Raw genomic sequence first — 24,931 nt, 5'->3', positions numbered from 1 at the left:
TGGTTGAAATAACATGCCCCTTTGGTGGACTCTTCCCTCCATACGGTACAAAAGAAGTGAATGCAGGACAAGGATTCTTGTGGACGTTCACAAAGAGGAGGGGACAGGCCACGGAGAAGAAATGATCCATATAATAATGATAGATATACCAATGTATCCGCTCTGATGTCAGTCCTGTCCATTCGCTATGTGAGAAAAGATAACTCTATAACTCCAGTGTAATTTAATAATTTCAACAAACAAGTCACAATAAGTTCAACAGATGCACGCGTTATTTGGTGGAAGTTCGACATACATATTTAAATAAAAGATGGGAGCACTTTTCCACAATATTTTAATGTGTACGATGCGTTTCGGCTCACAGAGCCATCATCTGGTACAAGACACGGTCTTACCTTTAAACATAACCTTTATACCTCTGAGAACGGGGTGGGGAAGGATGTCACATGCTTGAAGAAGGAGTGGGAAATGGACATATAGAGTGGAGACAGTGAGAAAAGATACAACTACAAGGTGTATCTTTTCTCACTGTCTCCACTTTGTATGCCTTTTTCCCCCCCCCTTCTTCAAACATGTGACATCCTTCCCCACCCTTTTCTCAAAGATATAAAGGTGATGTTTAAATGCAAGACCGTGTCTTGTACCAGATGATGGCTCCGTGAGCCGAAACGCATCGTACACATTACAATATTGTGGAAAAGTGCGACTATCTTTTACTTAAAAAAGTCACAACTTTTCTATAACAATGCACTGCTTGTAGAAAATTGATGAATGTGAATCCCAGCATGAGTGTCTTGCTTAAATTCCTAATCAGCTGCAGAGTAATTGATGCACATTATTTTCCATATGGACCATGATAGGATAGCAAGAGTATGTTGGGCAATCTTTAAGAATCAACAATGCTCTGTAGTCAAGTTGGCTCTTTGAATTGATTCACAATAATTTCTAGCTTGGAGGAATGATTGGGGCTTGGAGAGAAAATAGCCAAGGAGAAACTCACAGCTATATTTTGAACCAAGACGTCATATAAAAAGAGATCTAAATAAGTTAAATTTGAAAATGAATGAAACCACAAAAGCTTGATGAAACGGACAAGAACCTACTAAAACATTTGGAGCCAAATTGCAAGATTTGGATGGCATGATTGGAGAGAGATGTTCTAAAAATTGGAGATATTGTTTGATTCAACATTGGTAAAAAAAATTCATTCAAAATAAACTATCCTGACAGGGCATTTTTGTCGAGGGTAGGAAAATAAAATACGTACCCCTTTGAAGTTATTTCCAAATACATATTATAACTAGTAGCACTCCTGACCGGTAATCGGGAGATCCGGGTTCGAATCCCGGCTAAGTGAAATATTTTTTCATGGCGAACTTCATCCTTTGATGTATTTAACTTTGCACCCGTCAATTGACTGCTTACAAAGTCACTTGTTCCTGCAGTGCTTTAACCTTTTCTTTCAATTATTTGCTGCTGGCTCTGATATTCTCACTTTATGAGGGTAAATATGAATGGATTTCCTTAGTGCTTGGCATGTTATCAATCGGAAAAAAACAACAAACTTAATAAAATACTTGTTTTATTTGCTTTGGTGGCAGTGGGGTGAAGTCCTCCACTGCCAAACCGGAGGCAGTGGGTACGAGTTCTGCCCGAATAGGTTTCCCCTAACCAGGGTATGCATGTTCATGTAGTTTGATGGTTAAATATTGTGAAAATCCTGATGTGAAAGACCAAATAGCACTGTTTTCGGTGGTGTAGCAATATAAGTGTAGAAAGAAACATTGACTCGGTGATTAAAAATTTCACTACTGCATCACTTGATAGCTAGTGCCCTCCGCATGAAGCCTTGAGGTAATGGCCAGGAAAAATTTACAAATAAGGGTCCTATAGGTCTGCTCTTAGCCCCTCTGGTTTCCCATGAATCTTTCCCACACTCACCAGAAGACTTTAGATTTAGTTACAAAAGCTGAATGGTTAAAATAGGGTGTAAAAGATATTTCAGAAGGAATATTTGTGTTGTTACACACACAGAATGAGCTTTGTGGGTGACAACAATCTCTTCCCCAAATGAAAATTTTATTTTTTTTATTTTAATTCATCTCAGGATGGACTACTCACTTCTCCTGAACTCAAATCAAACTGCCCACCACCACACATGCATGTATGCTGTTGACGTAGAAATTGCTCCATCATATCCTCACAAAAATGATCTTCTCGGAAAAATTCATGATTCCAATGCTGTCCAAGTTCTCTTGGAATATATACTCATAGTGTCACTCTCTAACATCTCTGAGAGCATTGGAATGTATACTTGGACAATAATCCAGATGAGTTGGCTCATGAATGAGAACTATCGGAACGTGAACTCCAAGTGGTCCTTTATTGTATCAATGCACATGCAAGTAGCAACCACAGAGAGAATTTTGAACAGTGGGGGAAAAGAACTCAGGTAATGCAAAAAACTGAAAATTTACATCATTAATGAAATCAGACTTTATGGGGATGTATCGATAAAAAAAAAACAAGCTAATTTCATTCATTTATGACAATAATGTTTAATATGAGTAAATAACATTTAAGAAAAATAAATTGTTCCCCATATTTTTGACCAACGTCCCAAAAATGGGACATAAAATCCTGATGATAGTGATGATCAGCAGTCATTATTTTGTAAAGGGTTTAAAAAATACCTGGACACTATGTATACTACAGACTATTTTGCTCACATATATCCCATAGAACAGCTTAGTGGGGATCAACGTCGTTCTTAAACATTGTTTCCATAATCCAAAAAGAGTTTGTAAGAATTATTTATAATGTAAACTGTAGAGCTCCTTTACCGACCACTGTTTTTGAGGTTAAAGCCTTTGACAGTGCCTTCTGTTAATGTACATATATCATTCTGTAATTTTGAGGAAAAACATCTCCGACTTTCGTTAGTTAATTATGATGAAATCCATTGTTATAATACTAGGACAAAATATGATATGCATGTGATGTCATCCTTATCCACTAAACATCTAAGGAGTCCTAGAAATATGTGCATAAAACTGTATAACAACTTACCAGCTTACCAGCCAGCAGAGGAAAGGTTTAGTGTATTCAAGAAAAATTTATTAAACTTTCTGGTCTTGAGGTGTTTTTATAGTCATGGTTAAATAAAAAACACAGTACTATTCCACAACCTTATATATTTGGAGTCTACTAGTTTCAACGTTACAACGTCATTATCAAGACTAACTGTTATAGTATTAGTAGTATAGTAGTATTAGTAGTATAGTAGTATTAGTAGTTATAGTATTTATAGTATTAATGAATATCTCATGATGACGTAAACAATACACCTATTTTCTTATCTCATTCTTTTTTCTGACGTGTTCTATTCGCTTACTTAATGCTTTATTTTGTACATTGTCTGATTACTTTCCTCCTGGCATTTATTACCCTAAAGAAAATACTGCACATACGAAGCCAAATAAAGTGGAGCTGATGTAGTAAATATTTCATCAGAGCCACCTGGTGGAAAAGAATACCAGATAGACGAATTTAATTTTACGAGGATAACCTTTAGAAAGAGAAACAGTATGGAATGGAAAAATGACTGTAATGTTACAATTCTGAATACAGTCTCAAAAATGGGACATGGGTTAACCAAGGTGATTTTGAAGATTGAGTGAAGTTAGCAGACATAGCAGTAGCGGCAGCAGCACAGGGATTAACGAGGCAACTCTCCCACACAACCACACACATACACACACACACACACACACACACGCACACAAACAGTCATTGCCACCACAAGAAGATTTAGTCCCACCACAGCGACACGTTTACTTGGGCAGTGCAGTGAGCATCAGGATGAGCCTCATATTAAATTGGGATGACCAACTCCAAGCACAGTTAGAGCGGGGACAGACTGAGGCGGCTAGCGAGTGAGTGTGGGGATGAGAAGTAGTAGTAGTGGGGGAAGGGGAGGTAAGGAGGACGGACCGACTCACCCTCGCTGGAGGACGACGCCTCGCTGTGCACGGCGACGCAGCGGGGGCAGGCGTGAGAGCCCACGCTCCCTTCTAGAAGGAGGGCAAAGGAGGGCACACATGGGTTTGTGCCGTGCGCAGTGGAGGGCACTTGCCATCGACCGTGCGTTTGGGCACTCATACAATGGATACAATTAGATATGGTCACCAAATGAACTAATCATTAACCCTAATATAGAAACTATGGCAGCCCCCACAAGAGAATTGACTAGTCACACCTCAGTTTCCTGTCAGAGTGGGGTAGCCACACTATTAAGAAGTGAAATTCACTTACAGGTACTATTCAGCTCACTTCATTGATGGCTAGATTTCAAGACACATCTGGGTCTAATAAAGGGGAAAAGTTAAATCTATTTTAGATATTCTACTGCACAGAACACAGAAGTTCTCATTCATTTGTAGAGTGGACCTGTTAACAAAATTGTCAACCCTAGGGGAAATCAATCGCAAAAGTGATATTTTAAGCTTGGCACATGTAAATCATAAAATCAAAATTATTCAATAATAATAAATCATGTCCAGAGAGAGAGGAAGAATAATTTTCATTGATAAAGTAGCATTTAAAATGCACACTTATTTTAAGGTTCTCATGGTAAACTTATCCAAGCACCATAAAAATGTTGATTAATCCTGGAAAATAAATGACTTTTCGACAAAAATACTGACAGAGTTTGAAATACCTTTAACCCTTTCCTGCCAGCACCAACAATAGGAAAACATTTTCCATGCTACCTGTAGCATAAGAATATTTGAAACCCTTGTGCGGAGCTCTTTTTCAGGATGGAGTTAACCTAGTATTCTCGTCCTTCAGATATGGGACCCAACTTAACGGTGCACACATCCCTAACCCCAGCCACTGGTCTAGACCCTCTAACCCTATGTTAGCATGAATCTATGGTCAACTTATTGTGTTACCACTGTTTTTTTCAATGACATATTGCATTTGATTTTCAATAATTTACTCTCCTAAAAGAATTTTTTTAAGCATTGAGGAATTATAATTGGATTTCTAGCATTAATAACGACAAAGTTGGTGAACATAAGGTACTAAGACTATAAGTCAAGAAGTTGATTATTTTTTATGCTGAAATTTCGTTCAAAAATTGCTTACGCACAGAAAAAGATTAAAAATCCATTTTGAAGTATAAAAAAGTGTACTATGCAACAAAATATATCATTGCAAAAACTATTGACAATAAAACCACTTCGCAATTGACTCCTTCGGTGTGGATGATCATAAACGGGTGGAAGGGTCGGGCTTAATTGCTGAGAAGTAGCCCTAAGGTCTCGCTAAGCAGGGTCTCAAGCTGGGCCTGAATGCATCAGGCAATTGCCACCTCAGCAGTCACTTCCCTTCCCTCACGTTGGCTAGAGCCAACGTTCGGTCGTTTGCATTGAAAAATCCACGACAGCTATACCCAACGGTGGGTCTTCTGCATATGAAAATGCCCGTCGGCTCCACCCAACTTTCGGCACGAAAGGGTTAAGACTCCTGATAGAAATAAAAATTTTGCTGATCACCAGACCAATATTTGAGTAATAAGCAAATGAATGCCACAACAGCAGTCAAGCCATATTAGTTACATGAACAATGACACAGTGATGGGCTTGAATACATGGACAAATGTTCATTTTAATATATAAGGATTGCATTATCCACATGGAAAATTTATTTTTTTAATAGCCTCAATGGATGATGGATGGATGTCGTCTATGATGGCAAGGTTTGAAAAAATAAAATCTTTGAAAAGCATCTGTTTTGACATGTGCAGTCACAAACGTAATGGATAAAAAAACATAAGAGGCAATGCTCACCCAGCTCTCCCTTGACTCGCCAATGAATAAAACCTTTGAAAATCAATAATGACACTACCTTTTAAAAAAATAATTTTTAAATAGTATTAATAAAACCTTTCCCAACAATACACAGTGCATAGCCCTTACTGACAACCAAAATAGAACATTTTACTTGGTGGATGTTGCTAAAACACTCCCATATAATGTAGAAAAAATGTGTATAATTAGCCAAATACCAAGACCAACTATAAAGATAAAAAGGATATGGAAAATGTTATGAGTTAATATGGCTCCCATAGGTATATCAGCTACCAGCTTAGTATTCAAACAAATACAGAATTGTCTTACTACACTACACCTTAACCCAGACCTGCAAGTCACCCTTGAAAAAGTCAACATAATTCCCACATACCATACCACCAGAATATTTCTAAGCTCAGTAGAATTAAGTAGGCTCAATAGTGAGGAGTTACTTTAGTTTCCGACTCATACTCCTTGCATAGAATTCCATTATAGAGAAGAGAAGAGGAAAAGTAAGCAAGGTAAGCCACTCATTAACTGTGCCAAACACAAGATGAGAGGCACCTGAGTTAAGCCACACTCATGTGTTGCGACCTTTATGTAACACAGCAAAACTGAAAATGCTATCATACAGGTCCCAATACATTAGTAATAAATAGCATACAAGGATGCATCACTCCCACTCAATCTTTTTTCATGACATATTAGTCTAATGCGATCAACTTGAAATTTCACTGTATGTAAAGCAAAACCATGTCGTACCTCAAATTTGAAAATTTCACCTTAGAATTTTTTATATTAAATTTTTAAGCTTGAGATACAGGCAAATGTTGACCAAAGCCAATTCTACACACCCTAAAAATTTCAAGATGATATTTTTCTCTAAGGCCTTTGATCGGCCAGCTACCTGGCCAGAAGGAGCTAGACCCATCAACTTGAGGGGTTCCATGTATTTTAAGTATTTACATTTCTTTTATCATAATCATTGATAATGTCATTTAACTCTACTCTTTACTTCACTTTAAATCATTAATGTTTGATTTACAATGATAAATTCATATTTTATAAATTTTTTATTGAGCTGTATCTTTTTTCAAGACTTAAATGAAAACTATTGAACGTATTTGTGACTGGTACTCATGGGTCACAGATGCCTCCTTCAGTTCATCATCTCTATATATGAAATTTAGGTTCTGACCGTGGCTGAATGTATTTTTAGGGCATTATAGACAGAAGTTAATGATCTTATCTTTCCTCCAACATTTTTTCATCTAATACATCTGGCAAACATCACTCATGTGAGTTGATTGGTTGAGTTGCCAATGATCTTTTTCGATCGAAAATTGGATACGATAACTCATATCCTGAATTGAAATACAAATTTACGGCCACATTTCATTTGCTGTATTCCCTTAGATCATAATTCCATTATTGTTGGCGATGATATCATTATTAGTGCAAAAAAATAATTTGTAATCTGAGTAATCCTCTTTTCACTACAGGCATTCTTGTTCAGTACATTGTACCCCATTGGTGTAACTCGCTAACATTACAGATAGCTATGACCTCTGGTAAATTTAGTACATATGCTGACAATCATGATCATAAGCTTGAATGAGCCTTCATTGAATCATCTTAGATTCCCTATCTCCACTATATTCCTACTTACATTAGTTTCACATTCACAATGGATATAAGAGAAAATACTAAAATGCATTATTAACATAATATTGGTAAAATGTGCATCTTCGTCAGCAACGGTTTACCTAAATCATTTCACTATCTCAAAATAAAGTAGGAAAGAGTACATATTTAATCACTTACTAACATAATACGATCATACAATTTACCTTAGTTTTGCTATTTTACTGACTTAGTTTTGCCAGATTACCACCATTTTGATTTTTTTAAATAATGTTTGGTCATCAGGGTGTCCACCCTAGTAGAATACCACTATAGTCTAGAAAAGAAATTTCTGTAGAAATCTGAAATTCCAAAATGACTTTTCCAGACTATTTTTACAATTTTACAGACTGTTAACGTGCAAAAATCACCAAATACTCATCCTTACGAGAAATAACAGAGTGATTATGTACATGTAAATATTAACTTAATATCAAAGTAAGTAACGTAGGTAATTGGATAGAAATAAATTTTATCATTAGTAGCATCATTATCAGAATAACATATTTGGGAAAGGATTTTCAAACACCAAAGATACAATAACAAATATACAATACAGATATGTAAAAAAAGGATAAAAAAAATCAAGTGTGATTTTGACAACTTATTTACCCTGAGATGCCATGACTTTCTAAATACAATGATAGGCATAATATTCCGACCCTGCCATATAAACAGCGTAGAAATTCACATATATTGCCATTAGAAAAAATTCCCCTTCGATTAAACCATGATTGCCTTGGGAATTTGGAAGAACTTGAATAGTGTAGTAATCTGCGGAGTGGCACGGAAAGCCAATAGTCAGTGGTTTGATTACCAGTCTAGGGGAAATTTTTCTAATGGCAATTCATGCAAACAATGACAGGTTGTCAACAAGAGTGGCCAACCTGGTCAACTTCACTCACATGAAATGATGAAGATGGTTTGAATCGGTGTGAACTCTGCTTGAAGCCAATATGGCTCTCACAGACAGGAAAACTTCCTGGTATTCAAACGGCAAAGAGTGAGTGTCAGGCAATACAATCAAGCTGGGGGTCATTCCTAGGAATATGTTAGTCCTCATCAAGGGCGGATCCAGGATTTCTTTCTGGGGGGGGCACAAGCAAGGCCGTATTCAGGATTTTGTCCTGGGGGGTGCACCAGTATACCTCGTAATACAAAACGAATGCAATGATAATGAGACCGTATTAAAATCTGGCATATTATTTAATGGTCTGGGGGTGGGGGGGCACGTGTCCCCGTGCCCCCACTACCCCTCTAAATCCGCCTATGGTCCTCATGAAAGATAATGGTGGATAAGACTGCGTCTCTTAAAAGGCTTGGGGGTGTGGAAGGATCCTGTTGCCGTTAAACATTTTCAGTTAAGTTATTTGTCATGTGCCAGAGGCAGATTAAGACCGTTGTTTTTGGGGGGTGGGTGGAAAGGGGTTCATCACTTTCCGTGGAGCTTTGGTGATACATAATATCCCTCAGGGATGATGTATCTGAGGTCAAATATGCGTTGACAAGTGGCTATTTTCAGATATTCAGCAGATATTTTTAAACATTGTTTTTCTTAGATGGTGAAATAAAAACTTTCTTTGCAGAGCCACCTTAAAGATTGCCATCCTTTCTAATTTTCCATTAATTCTAATTCCACCCCTCTCCTTAATCCGCCACTGTCACGTGCTCATTCAATAAATTTTAATACCTCCAGCTACTTGCCGACGCGAGTTACGGAGCGGGCGTCGCTTAGGAAAAGGAGGGGCGGCGTGGAGAGGCTAACTGCTCCATAAAGATTAGAATTGTCAGCTCGGGAATCCCTTCTCTTCGCTTTTGCGCCTTGTAAGCCATTTTACTGAACTCTTTCTCCCCTCCCACGTATTTAACCTCCCCTATTCTGCGCATCTAGAAACGCGCATTTTCAGCAGGACTACGACCGACGCACAAGTCGATATGAAGGCCAATCCAATAACCAGGGCCGACCAAAGAGCTGCCGAAGAGTCGCCGCCAAGGCCGCCGTCGCCAAGCAATCACATCTATTTTCGAAGAGCCAAGGGCACGAGATTCGATTGAAGCGGGGGTCACGCTTCTTGAGGAGGCGAGAGGACACTCGCACGTGGATGAAGACCTCGCGGGACAACGAGTGGATTGGATGAGAGCCGATTAGGACCGGTTCCTCATCGAATCGGCGTCACATCAAATTTAAAAAACCGCGGGGAAGAGATTCTGAACCAATGCATCGTTGAGCAGTGGATTCTCCACGATGACATCGATTAGCAGTTCTTAAACCTGTTGAGCCTAAGTATACGTGAGCAATGATTTCAAAAAATATCCCCACAAAGTTCGTGGTGCCACCAACACAACGGTCTGCGAGAAAATTGGTTTGCTTTCTAATGGCTTATTCATAGGCCTGCTTCGCGACGAACGTAAATTACCCGCTGTCAGGCAGCAACGTCAACGTCAAAGGCAGCCCAGACCAGGAAACCCAAACAAACTTTAAAGACGCTTTACGCCGGGAAAACATAAGGGAATGGATCTTACTGGTAAGAAATCATACTGACTTCCTTCTTTCACCGTGTGCAGATCGGACGCATTAGCGGAAGCCCCAACTGCTGTTCAAACGATAATTTCCTACCTTAGCAATTCTCATCTCGCCGAAAATCCCACACATTTTTTGCCTTCCCCTTACGAACTTTTCTTTTAACCGACTCGGGTCCAACCCAGAGTGATGGTTGATAAGTAAATGTTTCAGGAGGTTCGCCAAGAGAAAGTGTACTTTTCGGGGGTTCATCTGGAGGGAAAGCGCATAAGACAGGTACGTAGCCGGGTGATGAGGGGGAGAGGAGAGTCCTTTGGTCCCTCGAATTTTTTTACGACAGCTACTACCTGTATGCGTCTAATAAGACCATTTGCCTAAGGGCCTCTGCACTTACTGCAATTTTTTATACTGTTACATTTCATAAATTCATCATGCAAATGAAATACATATACAGGTGACTTAACGGCATTCATGACTTTCCGTTGCACGGAAATTTACAACAAATACCACGGTAGGCACCCCGCACACCACAAAAGCATCCCCGAAGCTAATAACTGGCTGCATGCCTGGCCCGAGATTTTGAAGACGTGCTAAACCCATCGACTTCCCTCCCCGCTCGCTACAAGTCGCTAAATGACGTTCGCACTCCCAATGACTCCAGGAGAGTGTGTTATCAAAGGCAAAAGAGAAAACAGAGGTAGACTCCGAGTGAATCGCTACACTTTGCATGATAGTAAGATACGGGGCAAAAAGAATAATAAAGTGAGAAGAATATGCAGAATAATGAATAACACGCCAAAAGGGAGTTACCCCAGTGATCATGAGGGTGACTACCCGTATTACCTGCCATTGGTCACGATTGAAATTTTCGCAAATGAAAATACTAGTTCCATTGTTTTGCCCAAGCCCAAAAACCTTGAAACTAACATCTTCAAAAAAATCAATTTTTTTCCATCTTGATTTTTTCGGCATTGAAACCAAAACAAGGTAAAATGAAAATATATCATGTGGAACCACATTATGGGGTAAAAAATTAAAAACTGAAATCTTATAAGATTCTAATTAGTTCACACACAAAATACTTGCAACCTTTACCGACGCGTGCGCCAAATTTCATCTAAATCGCACATCTAAAAATTAGAGGTCATAAATGACACGAGATAATTGGGACATTCCATACATGGATCATTGAAACCGTCACAACCATTCTGGTGACCTGAGCGAAATCCGCTCGATGAAGACAAGCCTCCGGTAATGTCTCCGACTCGTACGCTGGGAAAAGAATAACGATCTGGCGTGTTGTCATGCCCTTCGTCGTAAATTAAGGGGACCATAGGCTTTCAGAAAAGACACAAATTTTCTCGCAGACAGTCACTGGTGGCACTAACTTGGTCTGTGCAATTCTTCCTCATCCACCTTTCCTTGTTTAAGCCGAAGGTCAATGGAGAGAGATTCCGGGAAATTAATGTGAATTTCCCGAAATTAATGAGAATTTAGTTGATCCTTTAGAATCCCCATTTGGTTCGATCAGGCCTCACATTAACTACAGCCAACTCATCGCTTATTTGTAACTGCTCTGTTTCGTAAAGCATGCCCTCGTCATTGAGTCATCACTGTGGAAAAAGAACGTCTTAAAAAAAAAGAAAAATAACCATATAAAAATGGTGGATAACATAAACTTAGATGCTACCAATTCAGGAGAAAAACGCTTCATTAAAGTATCTATTTCAATAGAAAATATCGGTTCGTTAAGAGTAAACTGTTCTATCTACTGTTCTATCATACTCGCAAGTGATTTTCCCTTGAACTGGTATATATAACACATTAACAGGGCTGTCGTTGTAAAGGAAAAAGAGATGTTAAAGGAAAAGGAGGATATGCAGTGCAATGTACTTCAGATATGAAATGTAAAGTATTATCAAAAAATCTATTCTTATACGAAATAATATTTTATGAAGAATATTGTAAAATCAATACTACGATAAACACAACAGTAATTTCCAAATACGTACCTTCTAAAAATACCAAATACCATCTGTCCCAACTTTTTATTGCCACAAATGCAATTTTTTATTTCTAATATTGAATTGATAAACATTCAACTCCTATACATTTGGAGGCTCAATAATGCTTACCTCTCACACGCAACCTTAGACTGGATAAATGGTAAATGAAATAATAATAAATTATTTATGACCTATATTTTTGTAATCAAAATAATTTTGCATGACCTATATGCCAAAATAAAACATTTCAGAAAAATAAAACAAACAGGATTTTATCCCATTTGCGCAAAACTTTTTCATTTTTCTTCAAATTTGAGACCTGAGACACTGCCAGAGGACAGCTACATAAGGACTCGAAATGCAGGGAGCCTATCAGAAACTTCAAGAGCGACGACGATTTCCAACAAATAGAAAAATAAATACGAAGCCACGCGACTCCCGCGAATATACAGCCAACATTGAATGTGACACACGTAGACAGGGTGTTTCAAGAGGATTCTGCAATACTTCAGAAGGTAGGGGGACAATTTATGCATTTTTGTCCATAAAAATGGCGTCGCAACGCCTTAATTAATGAACTATGGCAACGCAAATATTTTTTGGATGCTCTTTGCAGTTACCATGAAAACAGTTTTTCTTGGATACCCAACCTTTTCGACATTTTAATTAACACCCTGGATTTTAAGGGCATTAAATAATTAAAATTCCAAGAAAATGTGTTATTATATTTGTCTGAAACAATTAATCTTTGAGCTTAATTAAACGAGAGCTTTGAGCAAGTATATATCATAATTATCAATGTCCTTAAAAATCCAGATTATAAAATTAAATGTAGAAAAGGCTGGATACACAAAAAAAAAAACGTTTTCATGGTAGTTGCTGAGAGTATCGTAAAATGTTTTCATTGGCATAGCTCAGTAACTAAGGAGCTGCGACCACACGTTCATGGACATACTTAAAATTGTCTCCCCTACCACCTCCTGAATCATTGCAGATTCCACCTTAAACACCCTGTAAATCTCACCTGCCGCGTGAACGCAGTGAAATTCACAACAATTGCGAAGGAAAAAATCGGATTTAAGACTATGGATCTTTGACTCAAATTCAAATCCTTAAAAATTCGGGCACCACAACAAGGGCTCGTGATCTGATTCCAGGTCCAGGGAGAATTTTCTCCGCGGCAATTATTGTCAACATTGAAATGGCAATATCCTGTATACCATGATGTCTCTAAGTGGCTGATGGCGTTTTCCTTCATATTATTTCATTCGACTCCACATTTTAAATGATTGGTATTTAAATATTCACGAATGAGAAGTTATATCGAGAGACAAATGAAATTTAACGATAAAATATTAATTTTATGACGTTTACCATTTCCTATGATTGTGCTGAAGTTTGGATTCAAAGTAGGCCTCCGCTTTCAGTTACTACGCTTCAGCTATCTAGAGTCCTAATGTTAATTTAAGATACCGAGCTATGGAAGCGAAGGCCTTAGAAGGATGCAAAAATCCACCGCTCGTATATTACCTCGTTCGTCACGTATTAATTAAAAATTTTATGGAATCATTCAGAAATTCTGAGTGTGTAGAGAGTAGACCCTTTTCAACGTTGAAGTCAACTTTTTCCGGAGAGATTTGCATCTCAATGCAAGTATATTTAAAAAATAATATTTTCATAATATTTTCACGATTATAATAATGTTTATATGCATCTCAAATCTGTCATTGTAAGTCAACATTTTATAACACTTAAAATGATTACATTATAGAAACCACCAGGCACGTAACCAGAAATTTGCTTGGAAGGTGGCTTTGTCGTGGTTAGGAGGTATGCACGTTGCCTACAGTAACATATGTTGTTAATTTGCGCACATCGGAAAACTATAAATTTCACTAAGTCACCTATACATTTAGTTTGCATTATACGGAAAGTTAAATTCATAAAACGTTTGAATTACAAATCAAACTGCAAAAACACAAAAACAACAAAACGATTACGGTGACCACAACCTCAGTATTCAGCACGTTATATAGTCTATTTGCATTAAATGAGCCTATACTAAGTCTGTAAAAATTTTAATTTATAGCAAAAAGGGATCAATGTCGGTCTGGAGAGAATTTATGAAGATTTAGTCAATTATCGCCGATGGTCGCCACAAAGAAACATTTCGGAGGGAGGAGCTGAATGAAGCCCCAAGCCCCTCGGCTACGTGCCTGCACACAGGAAAAGGCTGTTAAGGTTCTACTCAATATACCCTGGAAATATCACGATGATATAGAAAGTTTAGAATACATAAAACGTCACGAAAAAATGCAGAAAACGTCCGATAAAGCACGAAAAATGAGTCCTCTTAAGGGAATTCATACACAGAGTAAGAAAACATTAATACATTGAATATTAAATATAACCATCTCTAGCCTCCGTGTCGGCGGGGTAATGCCCTTGCCTGCCAAACCGAAGGTCGCGGGTTCGAGTCCCGCCTCGGACGGTTGCCCCTATCCAGGGCATGGATGTCCGTGTAATGTTAATAGTTAAATGTTATAAAAACCCTGCTGTGAAGGCCAAATTACGCTGTTTCCTTGGGTGTGTCCAGAGTTTCTATGCTTTACAGCCAAACTACCTTAAAACCCGTTTTACAAGGGGCATGTACTTGCACAATCTGGCGTGCGTGCAATAGCACGCTTCCAATGGCGTCGTATAAAGCGGTGAATTGCTAGAACGCATACGAGAACGTATGAACGAGATATGGCAAAATAGACTGTTCTAATTTCGTCCATGCATTCGCGCAAATGCACGCCAGAACGAGGAAAAAAAACTCAGTTCTGAATGGTGAAATTACGTGCCCCGTATAAAACAACCTTATACGACCTTAAGACCTGGAATTAGAAAATTCATCAGCCCTTCCGTGTTAATGGATTTTGGAGACTTTCCGATTCCCGTCGTATGTGGCCACAAGAGCGCAGCGCCAATCGTAGAGTCCGCGGGTTCGAAGATCTTACTATATACAAAGAGAGCCAGTCTCAGCCTGCGCAGAGACCAAAATCTGAAGGCGACAACATTGAAACCCATAAATTCATCATTTCGTATTGCGGGTAATGGAAAAAATTGGTTTAGAAAATAAAATTTGTTAAAACCCAAATACTTCCCTTCTTTCGTGAGTACTAATTGTAAGTAAAAGTAATAAAAATATACGTTACTTCCAATCGAAATGAACGACATTAACAAGACCAACGCTGTCACGACAACTGAAGATGACACTTCATTTTATACTTTTTGTCGCAACGGACGTTATCGTTAAATTTTTTTCAAACTATCTCAAAAATATGAGAAAAATATCATTCTTTCATTGTTTTATGAAAATTAAAAAGTACAATCAATAGAATAAAAATTTTCATTACAAATGATATTAAATTTGTTCGTTTTCATGTTGGTACCCTTGAAAATCACTTATTTTGCATAATAGCGTAACTGTAGCAAAACAATTCAGAGAAAAAGGGAAAAGATTTTTTTTTTCGATCTTATAATATTTTCTCATGTCGATGGTCTAAAATACGAGCTTTGAAATACAATTATTTCACTATTTTGTAACACAATAATTGCATAATCATAAAATACCGTTTCCTTTTAAATCAAAAGTTACATAAATTCCGGGCAGCATTTTTAATGTCAACCCACACTGTGTCGCCGGAATCACACCCAACAAAAATGACGTGATCTGGAATTTTTCCGAGGATCAGGTTGGCGTCGTGGCTGGAGTAATGACTTCACACCCCGAGGGTACAGGTTCAAATCTCGGCGGTGGCAAAAGAATTTTCAGAGATAACCCAACCCCAGCTGAGGTGTTTTGTTGAGGGCACTTCAAGCACAACACTCCGTCCGTCGCATGGGACGTTAAGCCGAGGTCCTTAGACGCCTTCAAGTTAGAGCAGGTCTATCCCGACACCGGGTTTCTCTCTACCCTTCCTTCCCCACCCATCCCACGCGCGCAAATGAGCTCAGCGGTCGGCCGCCCCCTCCATATAGCAATGCCAATTTGCCGAATCCACGCTGTTCGCATGCGCAGAGGCCGAAAATCGCTCCCTTGTTTATAGTGAGGTTCGAAGTCCGACACGCGGCCGGCTGCAAATAGCGCTTCCGGGAGGCAGCAGCCGCCGGGCGCGCTCGACGAGACAAATATAGACGAGGGAACAATTCGGGGATAGGGTGGGACACACAAGGGGTGTGAGAGAGTGTGTGTGTGAGAGAGAGAGGATGCTGTGGTCTGGCAAGAAAAGGGGATCCACCTCCAGGCAGCTGAACACAGCCAAGTCTAATCCTACGGCGAAAGACAAAAGCCGTGCAAAGACAATCAGACAGAACTTGTCTCAAAATGGATAGTCAATGGGGTGGAAAACCTTAGCTTCATCCAATTGCTACACCTATATTCGGCTATAATCGATCCTCACTGAGGTCACAGACAGATAATGGAAGTAGACGAATAATTTCTAAGCAACTGATACTAAAATTTCTGTGCCCTGCCTTAGCGCACACCATTTGCACTATTCCATTGAAATACTTATTGTTTTGGGGTGGAAAAGTGTAAGACCGGCTAAGGAAGGGACCGCGGGAAAATTGGCGCTGTAAGTAGGGACTTGGCAGTATCAGTGGGGAATTGGTACAGACAGGAAGGAATAGGTAGTAACGGGGGAAAATAGTATTCTCAGGGAGGAATCAGCAGAGGCAGACATTGGCAGATGAGGACTTAACGCCGCGAGAGGGAATATAGGCATTGTCACGGGGGCATTGGCAGCTAATTGGCATAGACAGTGGGCACTGATTTGGATATAGCATCATCGAAATTACTTTTGGCACAAAAGCAACTGCAAGTACATGGTAGAAGAGACACGTTTTCATTTTTAAAAAATACCCCTTATTGAAGGCGTGAATGGGAATGACCCATATTTGGTGACCTATATATCGGAAATAGGTCATTGTACGCCATGTTGAAAACTTGTTGGATATACATTTGACCAATACATAAAGTAAGTTTTAACTTCACAACTTACACAGAGAAGCTGTCATCAATTTACTAAAAAGGCGAGGAAAACAAAAGTGGGCGTCGTGACGCGTCCTTTAGTCCATTGCGTTAAGGCGTTGTAATCCTCATTTCAGCAGCGATACTAATTTACGTATGTATAGAGCATCAGACGGTGTGCATTTATTTTTGTGCAGGAAAAGTTATGACTTCGTTATTCCCCATAATTTATTTCCCCAACCATGGTTTCGAAGAGGCTCGTCATCATCAGGGGTAAACACAGGTACAAAAACACCTTTATACGAAGAAAATCAAAGAATGTTTCCATTTAATTGCTAGGTTTATTTATGGATGAACTGTATCGATTAATTTTCATGCTGATCAAAGAGAACGTTTCCGGCAAATCTTCCATTGTTAATCGTAAATTTCAGGCAAAATAATGTAAAAACGGAATGGATAGGTTCTTAGTATCGTTGTTATGAATCACCACCACCCATACGTAACTTGTTTACAAACGTGAGAAAGATTGCTCAATTCGTATACGTTGATATTCACACATTTAGGATAGAGTTAATTTAATTGGCCCTCAATTTCAGACTGGGAAATGATTCTGGGTGTATCCTAACTGGGTTTTCCAAGGCCATCGCTGTCTCTACAAGACAGGAAACTGGGATCAAGTGAAGATGAAAACGATAGGAGGGTAATTTACCGTTGGTCAGGGGGCAGCCTGCCGAAAACTCTCACTTCGATAACAATATATATCAGCCAATACAATTTAAATTCACTTGTTGACGATTTTGACAATTGTCAATTAGAGACGCCCATTGGTACGTGAATAACAAAGTTATCAAGGACGTTCCAGTACGATAACCAATGCCCGTTATGCTCGCGATATACAAACCTGATAATAGCCATTATTTTGAAAATTTTAAATAGTTAAATTTTATAGCGTTCAAAGCAAGGATGATTTTTCCAAATATTACTACTTTGGTGGCGATATTGTTCTTATTTCCAACGCAGGGGTTTACGAAGTTTGTGCTCCGCTTGAATAACCACAAAAGTGGTAGTATTTTGATGCTAATATGAAAACATTATTAACATATTTTTGTATTTAACATTTAGTGAAGAAAGGCGAATCTGCGTCGGCTGTGGTTTGATACACGGTGGATTTGAACGCAGATTTTATTTTCGTATGTATCTGCATGAATACTTGGCTTGAAAATGCACTTCACGCTTATAATGTATGCTTTAAGGCCAATGTTCTCCGCAGTGCGTGATTGTTGGCACCTTTGAAGTCACGATACCAGCGAGTAAGGGCGTTTCAAGAAAGCTGTAATCAAGGTACGTTATACGATACAATTATTATTCATAGTTCAATGTATATAGCAGAAACAAGCCATGGTAAATCAGATCTATGTCCACAATGCATTTTCTAATTCTAAATCATGCGTTCAGAAGTTTTACATAAAGTTCACATGATCGCTGACGTATGGATTTTGCCCGCTGAGATCTATAGCTCAGCATCGATTTTCGATTTTACGATGGTAAATCATGCCATTTCAACCGGTCGCCCGATATACTTCGGATCGCTCCGAATTCGGGTCGATTGACACAACTCTGTGGTTGCGGATTCTCGCCACTTGCAAGCCACGCGGATTGAAGAAGCCGCGGCGTAGCGAAACCATCCAACGACAAACGAGGCACGCGCCGCGCGCACTCGACAACAACGGGGCGATGGAATTAGAGCCCCTCCCCCGCGGCGAAGCCTTCTAAGCGAGCGAGTGGGAGCGAAGCCCCCCAACGGGGGCGATAGAGCGCCATTGTCAGGGTTTCGCCTGTGGCGCGAAATCGCCCGCTCCACGCTGTAAATCCAGTAGGATGGAGTTATCGCAATCCCACTAGCCCACCTACTTTTTCAGCTTTGTGAAACAAGAAATGTGTGTAATTTAATGAGGACAATCGATTTTTTCGAAGTGACGACTCGCAAACTCGTCTTGTTTCTTACAGGTGCTGAAAAATCCTTCAATTCAATACATCACGCATTACTTTCGCATGATTAGCCGAAACATAACACCGCTATGTCGCGGGGTCACCGTAGTGGTCCAGTAGGTGGAATTAGGTACCAATAGGTTCATATACGGGCAGAAAACTTCGGACATACCCAAATATAAATCCTAGAAGCGTAAGGTAGTCCAGTGAAAGGATCTTGTCTCCCTACGATGAATAACTGAGATTTCATGACTTAGTGAAAGGTAGGATCAAACTCACTTATCCTCGCTAATCTACAGGTTGAATCTCACAGTAAGAATTTCAATGATTTAAATGCGTTAACAGCCGCTCTTCAACTAACTTAAGAATCAAGAGTCATAAAGCTTCTAACAGGTTTTCGAGCAATAATTTTTAAGGAAATGAGTTCTTCAAACTAAACCTGCAATTTTATTGGCATTAATTAGTTTAAAGTACGTTCCAAGACCAAAAATCACAATATATCTCAAATAAATGGACTCACTTCGTCAAAAATTTGAGTAAGAGAGAACTGTTTAAATTTACTCATTTACGCCAAGTTTTATAGACGAGAACTAATTAATAATAAATACAGCACTTTTCGAAAGTGACTGATGAAAATCCCGGCCATTTCCAGACGAGCTGAATAGCTGTAAAAGTTTAGGGAAATGAGGGATCGAAAATTATTAGAATTTCAGGCTTCTTTCATCCAAAAAATCAAATTGCGTATGTTCCGGTTATCCCAAGCACGCTCACGGCCTCCGACGCCTACACAAATCGGAGGATCTAGACCAATGCCAATTATTCAGAAAGAGGGATGAGCGATGCTTCATTTTTTGCTCTTCTTATTAACGTAAGACCTGAAATCCCGAGTTAATAGTCATGGAAATCGAACTTCGACGTGCTATGCCAACATCATGCGGTTTGTGCAACCAGAGTGGCAAAATTATGTATTTTTTTCAAAGACTCTCGATTCAGCCGCTAATGAGAAACTTCGTGCATTTAATGCCTACCATATGTACTACCCGTGAAAGTATCGATAACCTCGATTTTTTTCGAAAATACTCGATTTGGGTCCATTCGCTTTCTCCCCGCATACCCGCAATCGACGGGCACAAGCGTCGAAAAAACTGACGCTATCGAGACATCGGGTTCTCCACATTGAGGAAAAACTAACATTCAACTTGGAGTAATTTTCAACCTCTGCAGGGTTAGGGAAAACGTGTAAAATCACGCGAAATAATAATTTCAAAGAAAATAGTCCTCCGGAGAGTTTAACGGGCGTCCTGATAATCCCCATGGGCATGTAAGTGGAATGACATACTATTTGAAAAAAATCCTACGATTCCTGTACGCGCTATAGAGTGGAAATATCTCTCTTTTGTGAACGATGAGATGTGCTTCGAGTAAACAAAATCGGAGACTTCATACTTAAGACTATGAGACTACAGACTTAAGTCGTGTCCAAAATTACTCCAATGTATACCTTACGCATTTTCTGTCGTTCAAACCCTGATTATTTTTAACAAGCCATTACTTTTGAGTTTAAGGAGACTTATGATAGGCATAAGATAGGCACAGCTTCAGATGTAAAACGGGCTAGAGAATATGGGTAAAATCCCCAGGATAGGCGAAGACGACCGCTAAGGGTACCCCAGAGGCCATGTGAAAAGGACGGTAAAGCTGTGGATTGGAACGTAGGGAGTGAAGCTGAAGTGAGCGTGTAACGTAAGAGACAATGCCTCCCTTAACGACCAAAACGGCGCAGTGTAGCCGCTTCAAGAGGTCAACGAGCAGGAGGAGGTTAAAACCCGCGGTTGGGGGCCGCGAAATGTGACACTAACAAGGGTACAAGACACTAACAAGTTTGTAAGTGCACCTCAGTGGTCAATGTAGCCAGTCTGGCAACCGGAATCGCGACAGCGTTTCACGAGGATCTTTCCACTCAGTTGGAGATGCGTAGCGCTCAATTTATCTGCTCTTTTAAGATTCAATCCACCATTTTTCATTCATACCATGAAAACCCTTGTTTCCGACAAAAAATAAAAACTTTTAACGCTTGTAATTTCAGCTGCATTAGCAAGAAAATTTCTATACGTAATTGCATTGAAAACAAATGATGCACGACATAAGATTATGAGAATTGTTTTTAGACTCCAAATTTTCACTGACATATAATTAATGCGAAGACCAGTTGTATTTCCTCACGTATATAAACAATACGTCTAAAAGTATATCCCTAATAATAAGTGCCTCCAGAGACTTTTTCGCAATTTAAGATATGGATTTTAAAAAACTCCATTAATTATACACAAAGTCTTATTGGATTAATCTCTACTAGATTTTACTCAGACTTACCATAACCTCGCCAAATAATAAATTGTGCGGAATTTACAAAGTTTTTATTCCATTTCTTTAACTATGTCGTCGAAGTCCCACGACATTAGGTCGTAAAATATCAGAGATATACATTTCTTTGCTATAAAGGCATAACCACATAAACTTCATAAACTTTACGACTGCCGTTACCTAAATTAGAAGGTTAAAACACGACAGCTTTTCAGGGCGTCTGAATAAAGATTTCTAGCCACAATTCTTTGCTTCGTGAACATTTCATTAAAATTACGATCATGATTACCGTCATGGCAAAGATCAATTTTTGTGATGTACTGCCCTGATTATCTATGTTTTAAGGGAAAAATAAAAGCTGAGATTAAAATAAAGACCGGTACAATACATTTTTGTACGTTAACACAGCAACATAGTGACACGAACCACAGACGGGGTATGAACAGTTAACATCTTTAGAAAAAGGCAATCATCTGTGGCTAACACTATCAAAACTTACAGATTCTGACGAGTGGTCACTTCCTATAAAATGCATGGCAGCTCCTCACCCATTTTACGACGATAAATCGGAATAGTAGATTCACCTAAGGTTTCTAGAGGATTGAGAAGGCTTATCTACAGTTTTAATTTACATAAATTGACTCTGCGAACCACAGCGTGCATTTTCCTCCAATCCATTTCGAGTTATACGTCGCGACGATTGCACAATGACGCAGAGTTGAAATAGAAACCTAATCGATGTGGAAGAGGAGGCGCATGTATAACGGTGAAGAACACGACTGTAACCAAGGTCATGACATCCCCATAATCAAATATTGATTACAATACATTAGGGGTGCCTACGATGCTCTTTCCTCAAATACGAATCCAAGAAAAAGCTTACGTGTGCTTGTACTACCGACCACCTGACAGTTATATTAATCAATCATTGATTGAAAAATAACGAAATTAGACCCAAGGATTCGGGAAGAAACTTTATCTTTGGTGGAGATTCCCCCAGTAGATTGGAGACCATACATAGGATTAGCAACATTCCATGGGGGAGAGTTCTGTAAACGTTGACGTTGAACGATTTATATTTAAGTTGAAACAAAAAGGTATTACTGAAACTCGAATACATGCGGAAGAAACAAGGACTTGTGAACAACTGTTAACTTAAGACTGCGACCACTTCTCACAAAACCATTCGCAGACATATTGTATCACAAAAAAATGTATTGTAAAGATCCACCAATACTCAGCGGAGTAATTACTGTACAGAGAACTGAAACTTTTCCTCATAAGATAATTTACAGAGCTGATCTCTTTTCAAATCAAACCACACACCATTTTAATCATGAATCCATTCATTTATAGGTTCCCTTTCCTGCAAACACCGATCCCACTTCGGAGCGTTTCAAAACGCAAAAGACCTAGGGGATACGTCAAAATACCTACAAATTTCTTTTTACCTTCAACTAACTAATTATCTGTGATATTACATTGGAACAACACTCACAAACAAAATGATGACGCATAAATTTATGCTAAGAACCGTCGTGGTATTCAATGTTCTTAGTAAGTTTCACAGCACTTGCCCTAACAATAAATAAATTTGTCATTTACTCCCACAGGGGACCAGTTCATCCGATCGCTTTAGCCACAGAATTTTTGGCACCTTCGCCGGCTGCTCCGCTTCCGTATTTTGCCCTCGTTGTCTCCTTGCTACTCGTTGTCTCCTTGCTACTCGTTGCCCTCCTAGTCTAAAGTCACCCGCGAAGTCAGCATCGCTACATGCTTTCAAGAAATCCTGGTCCACAGAATTGAATAGCAGACTACGATATGGGCAGTTCCCCGAAGAAACTTAAGGTTTTTCTTGACAATCGCCCACTATCTTGGTCGGTAGTTCACAGATTGTTGCAACCGTAGTTGCCTCGCCTCACCTTAAAACGCTTCACGATCCAATTTGTATAGAACCGTTGGCTCACCAAGGTTGCAAGTCAAGGGAGCTACCAAGAGAGCCGGTCGTAATTTTAAAACGAATTTCCACCCGACTAGAGAACATTTTTACCTCATTAATATAATTTCCTGCAACCTATCCATGATCGAACTTATGGAAATAACTATCCACTTCCTGCCATTACTGCGACGCAAAAAATAAACACGGATCAGCTGACTTACTTTTAATTCTCTGATGTTTCATGGGTCAAACAAACGGCCTATTCCAACGTTAGGAGCTTTTTTAAGACCGTACTTACGGTCCCGACGGTTGATGGGGTCCCGATGGGGTGCCGACGAATGTGTTTACATTCGTCGGCGACATCATCAAAACCCTCTGATTGACAAATGCACTCTCCTCCAGACTTTTACCAAACGAGAAAGCGATTTCCACATAAAATTTGAAAAGCTCGAAAGGCTCTATGACAGCAATTGCAAAAAAAAACTTCATGTATGATGAGATTACTCTGGGCTAAACGTATAACCAAAATCATTTAAACTCGAATACATACATTAGAAACGATCACTAGAGAATAAACAAAACATAATAATGCGATAAATTTTCAAATGACCTTTCATTGATACAATAAGTCTCAGAAAAAATGAAGGGGTGCCGACATTGTGACAGTGAAGATGTCATTAGCGTAGAGTAAACTTGCACTTCCGCAACTTACAATCGCCAGCTACAACACCCAACAGATAAGAGAATATTTTTCTATATTGGTGATAAGGTTGTCGCGCTGCTAAGCGTACGTGGTACATTAATATCTATAAGGCATATTGTGTAATGATTTTGGTCCTGTAACACCAAATTTGTAATGCTGTTTTGAATTTCGCTATTTCTTTTAACTGTCTTAGCAAATATTACAGAGGTCATTTTCTAATATATTTTCTGGCGCGAATTTTAAGTTGTGTCTTTTAAGTTCTGCGAGTTAATACCTTCAGGCTAACCTCTGGTGACTGATTTAAATACCTGAATACAGAACCGAGATATTGTGCAATAGTGAAGAAAACTTTTTTATAAACGGGAAATAAACTTTTGCCCTAAAATAGGTTGAATAGGGTTAAATTGAAAAACCAAAGTCTACTAATGTTTTGTCAGTTGCGGTTTTGAATTTTCCTGGAATGTTGCGAAACGGATAATGAGCTTAAAACCACTAATTACAACCGACATGCCATAAGTGAGATTCGCTCGCGTTAAGAATTTATCGATGTTTATCGGTGAAAATAGCACTCAATAATTTATATGCCTAGGGTAATAAAACGTTAAAATACTCGCAGAAGCAATTTCGATTATTTGCGACCAACGTATAAACTTGACCTCCAGGTTATGTAACAGGAATACCATTTTCCTTTCATCAAGCGGTTTCAAAATATTGCTATTTAAAGCCATACATCACTTTCCATCACTGATATCACTTTTGAAGGCCATTAAAATCTACCACTGTAAATTAAATTTTCACTCTCTCTATTCAGTTTAGTCAAGCATCCAGTTCTTCTTAACTTTAGGCTGTTA

The 24,931-nt window shown here is 39.0% G+C and overlaps 1 protein-coding gene across 2 annotated transcripts in view; it reads right to left on the bottom strand.

The window, feature by feature from the left end:
- Positions 1–24,931, bottom strand: part of LOC124158840 (TRPL translocation defect protein 14) — an 85,793-nt gene that overhangs the window by 36,285 nt on the left and 24,577 nt on the right. Inside the window, exon 5 of one of the 2 annotated variants that reach the window (XM_046534204.1) lies at positions 4,002–4,073. The exons of the other annotated variant lie outside the window; for it this stretch is intronic. Coding sequence (XP_046390160.1) covers positions 4,002–4,073 — 72 coding nt within the window. The remainder of the gene's footprint in view (positions 1–4,001; positions 4,074–24,931) is intronic. 2 annotated transcript variants of the gene reach the window in all.

This window comes from Ischnura elegans, chromosome 5 (assembly GCF_921293095.1).
Source record: "Ischnura elegans chromosome 5, ioIscEleg1.1, whole genome shotgun sequence".
Classification (NCBI taxonomy): Eukaryota; Metazoa; Arthropoda; class Insecta; order Odonata; family Coenagrionidae; genus Ischnura; species Ischnura elegans.
This window is presented reverse-complemented; position numbering and strand designations above follow the sequence as displayed.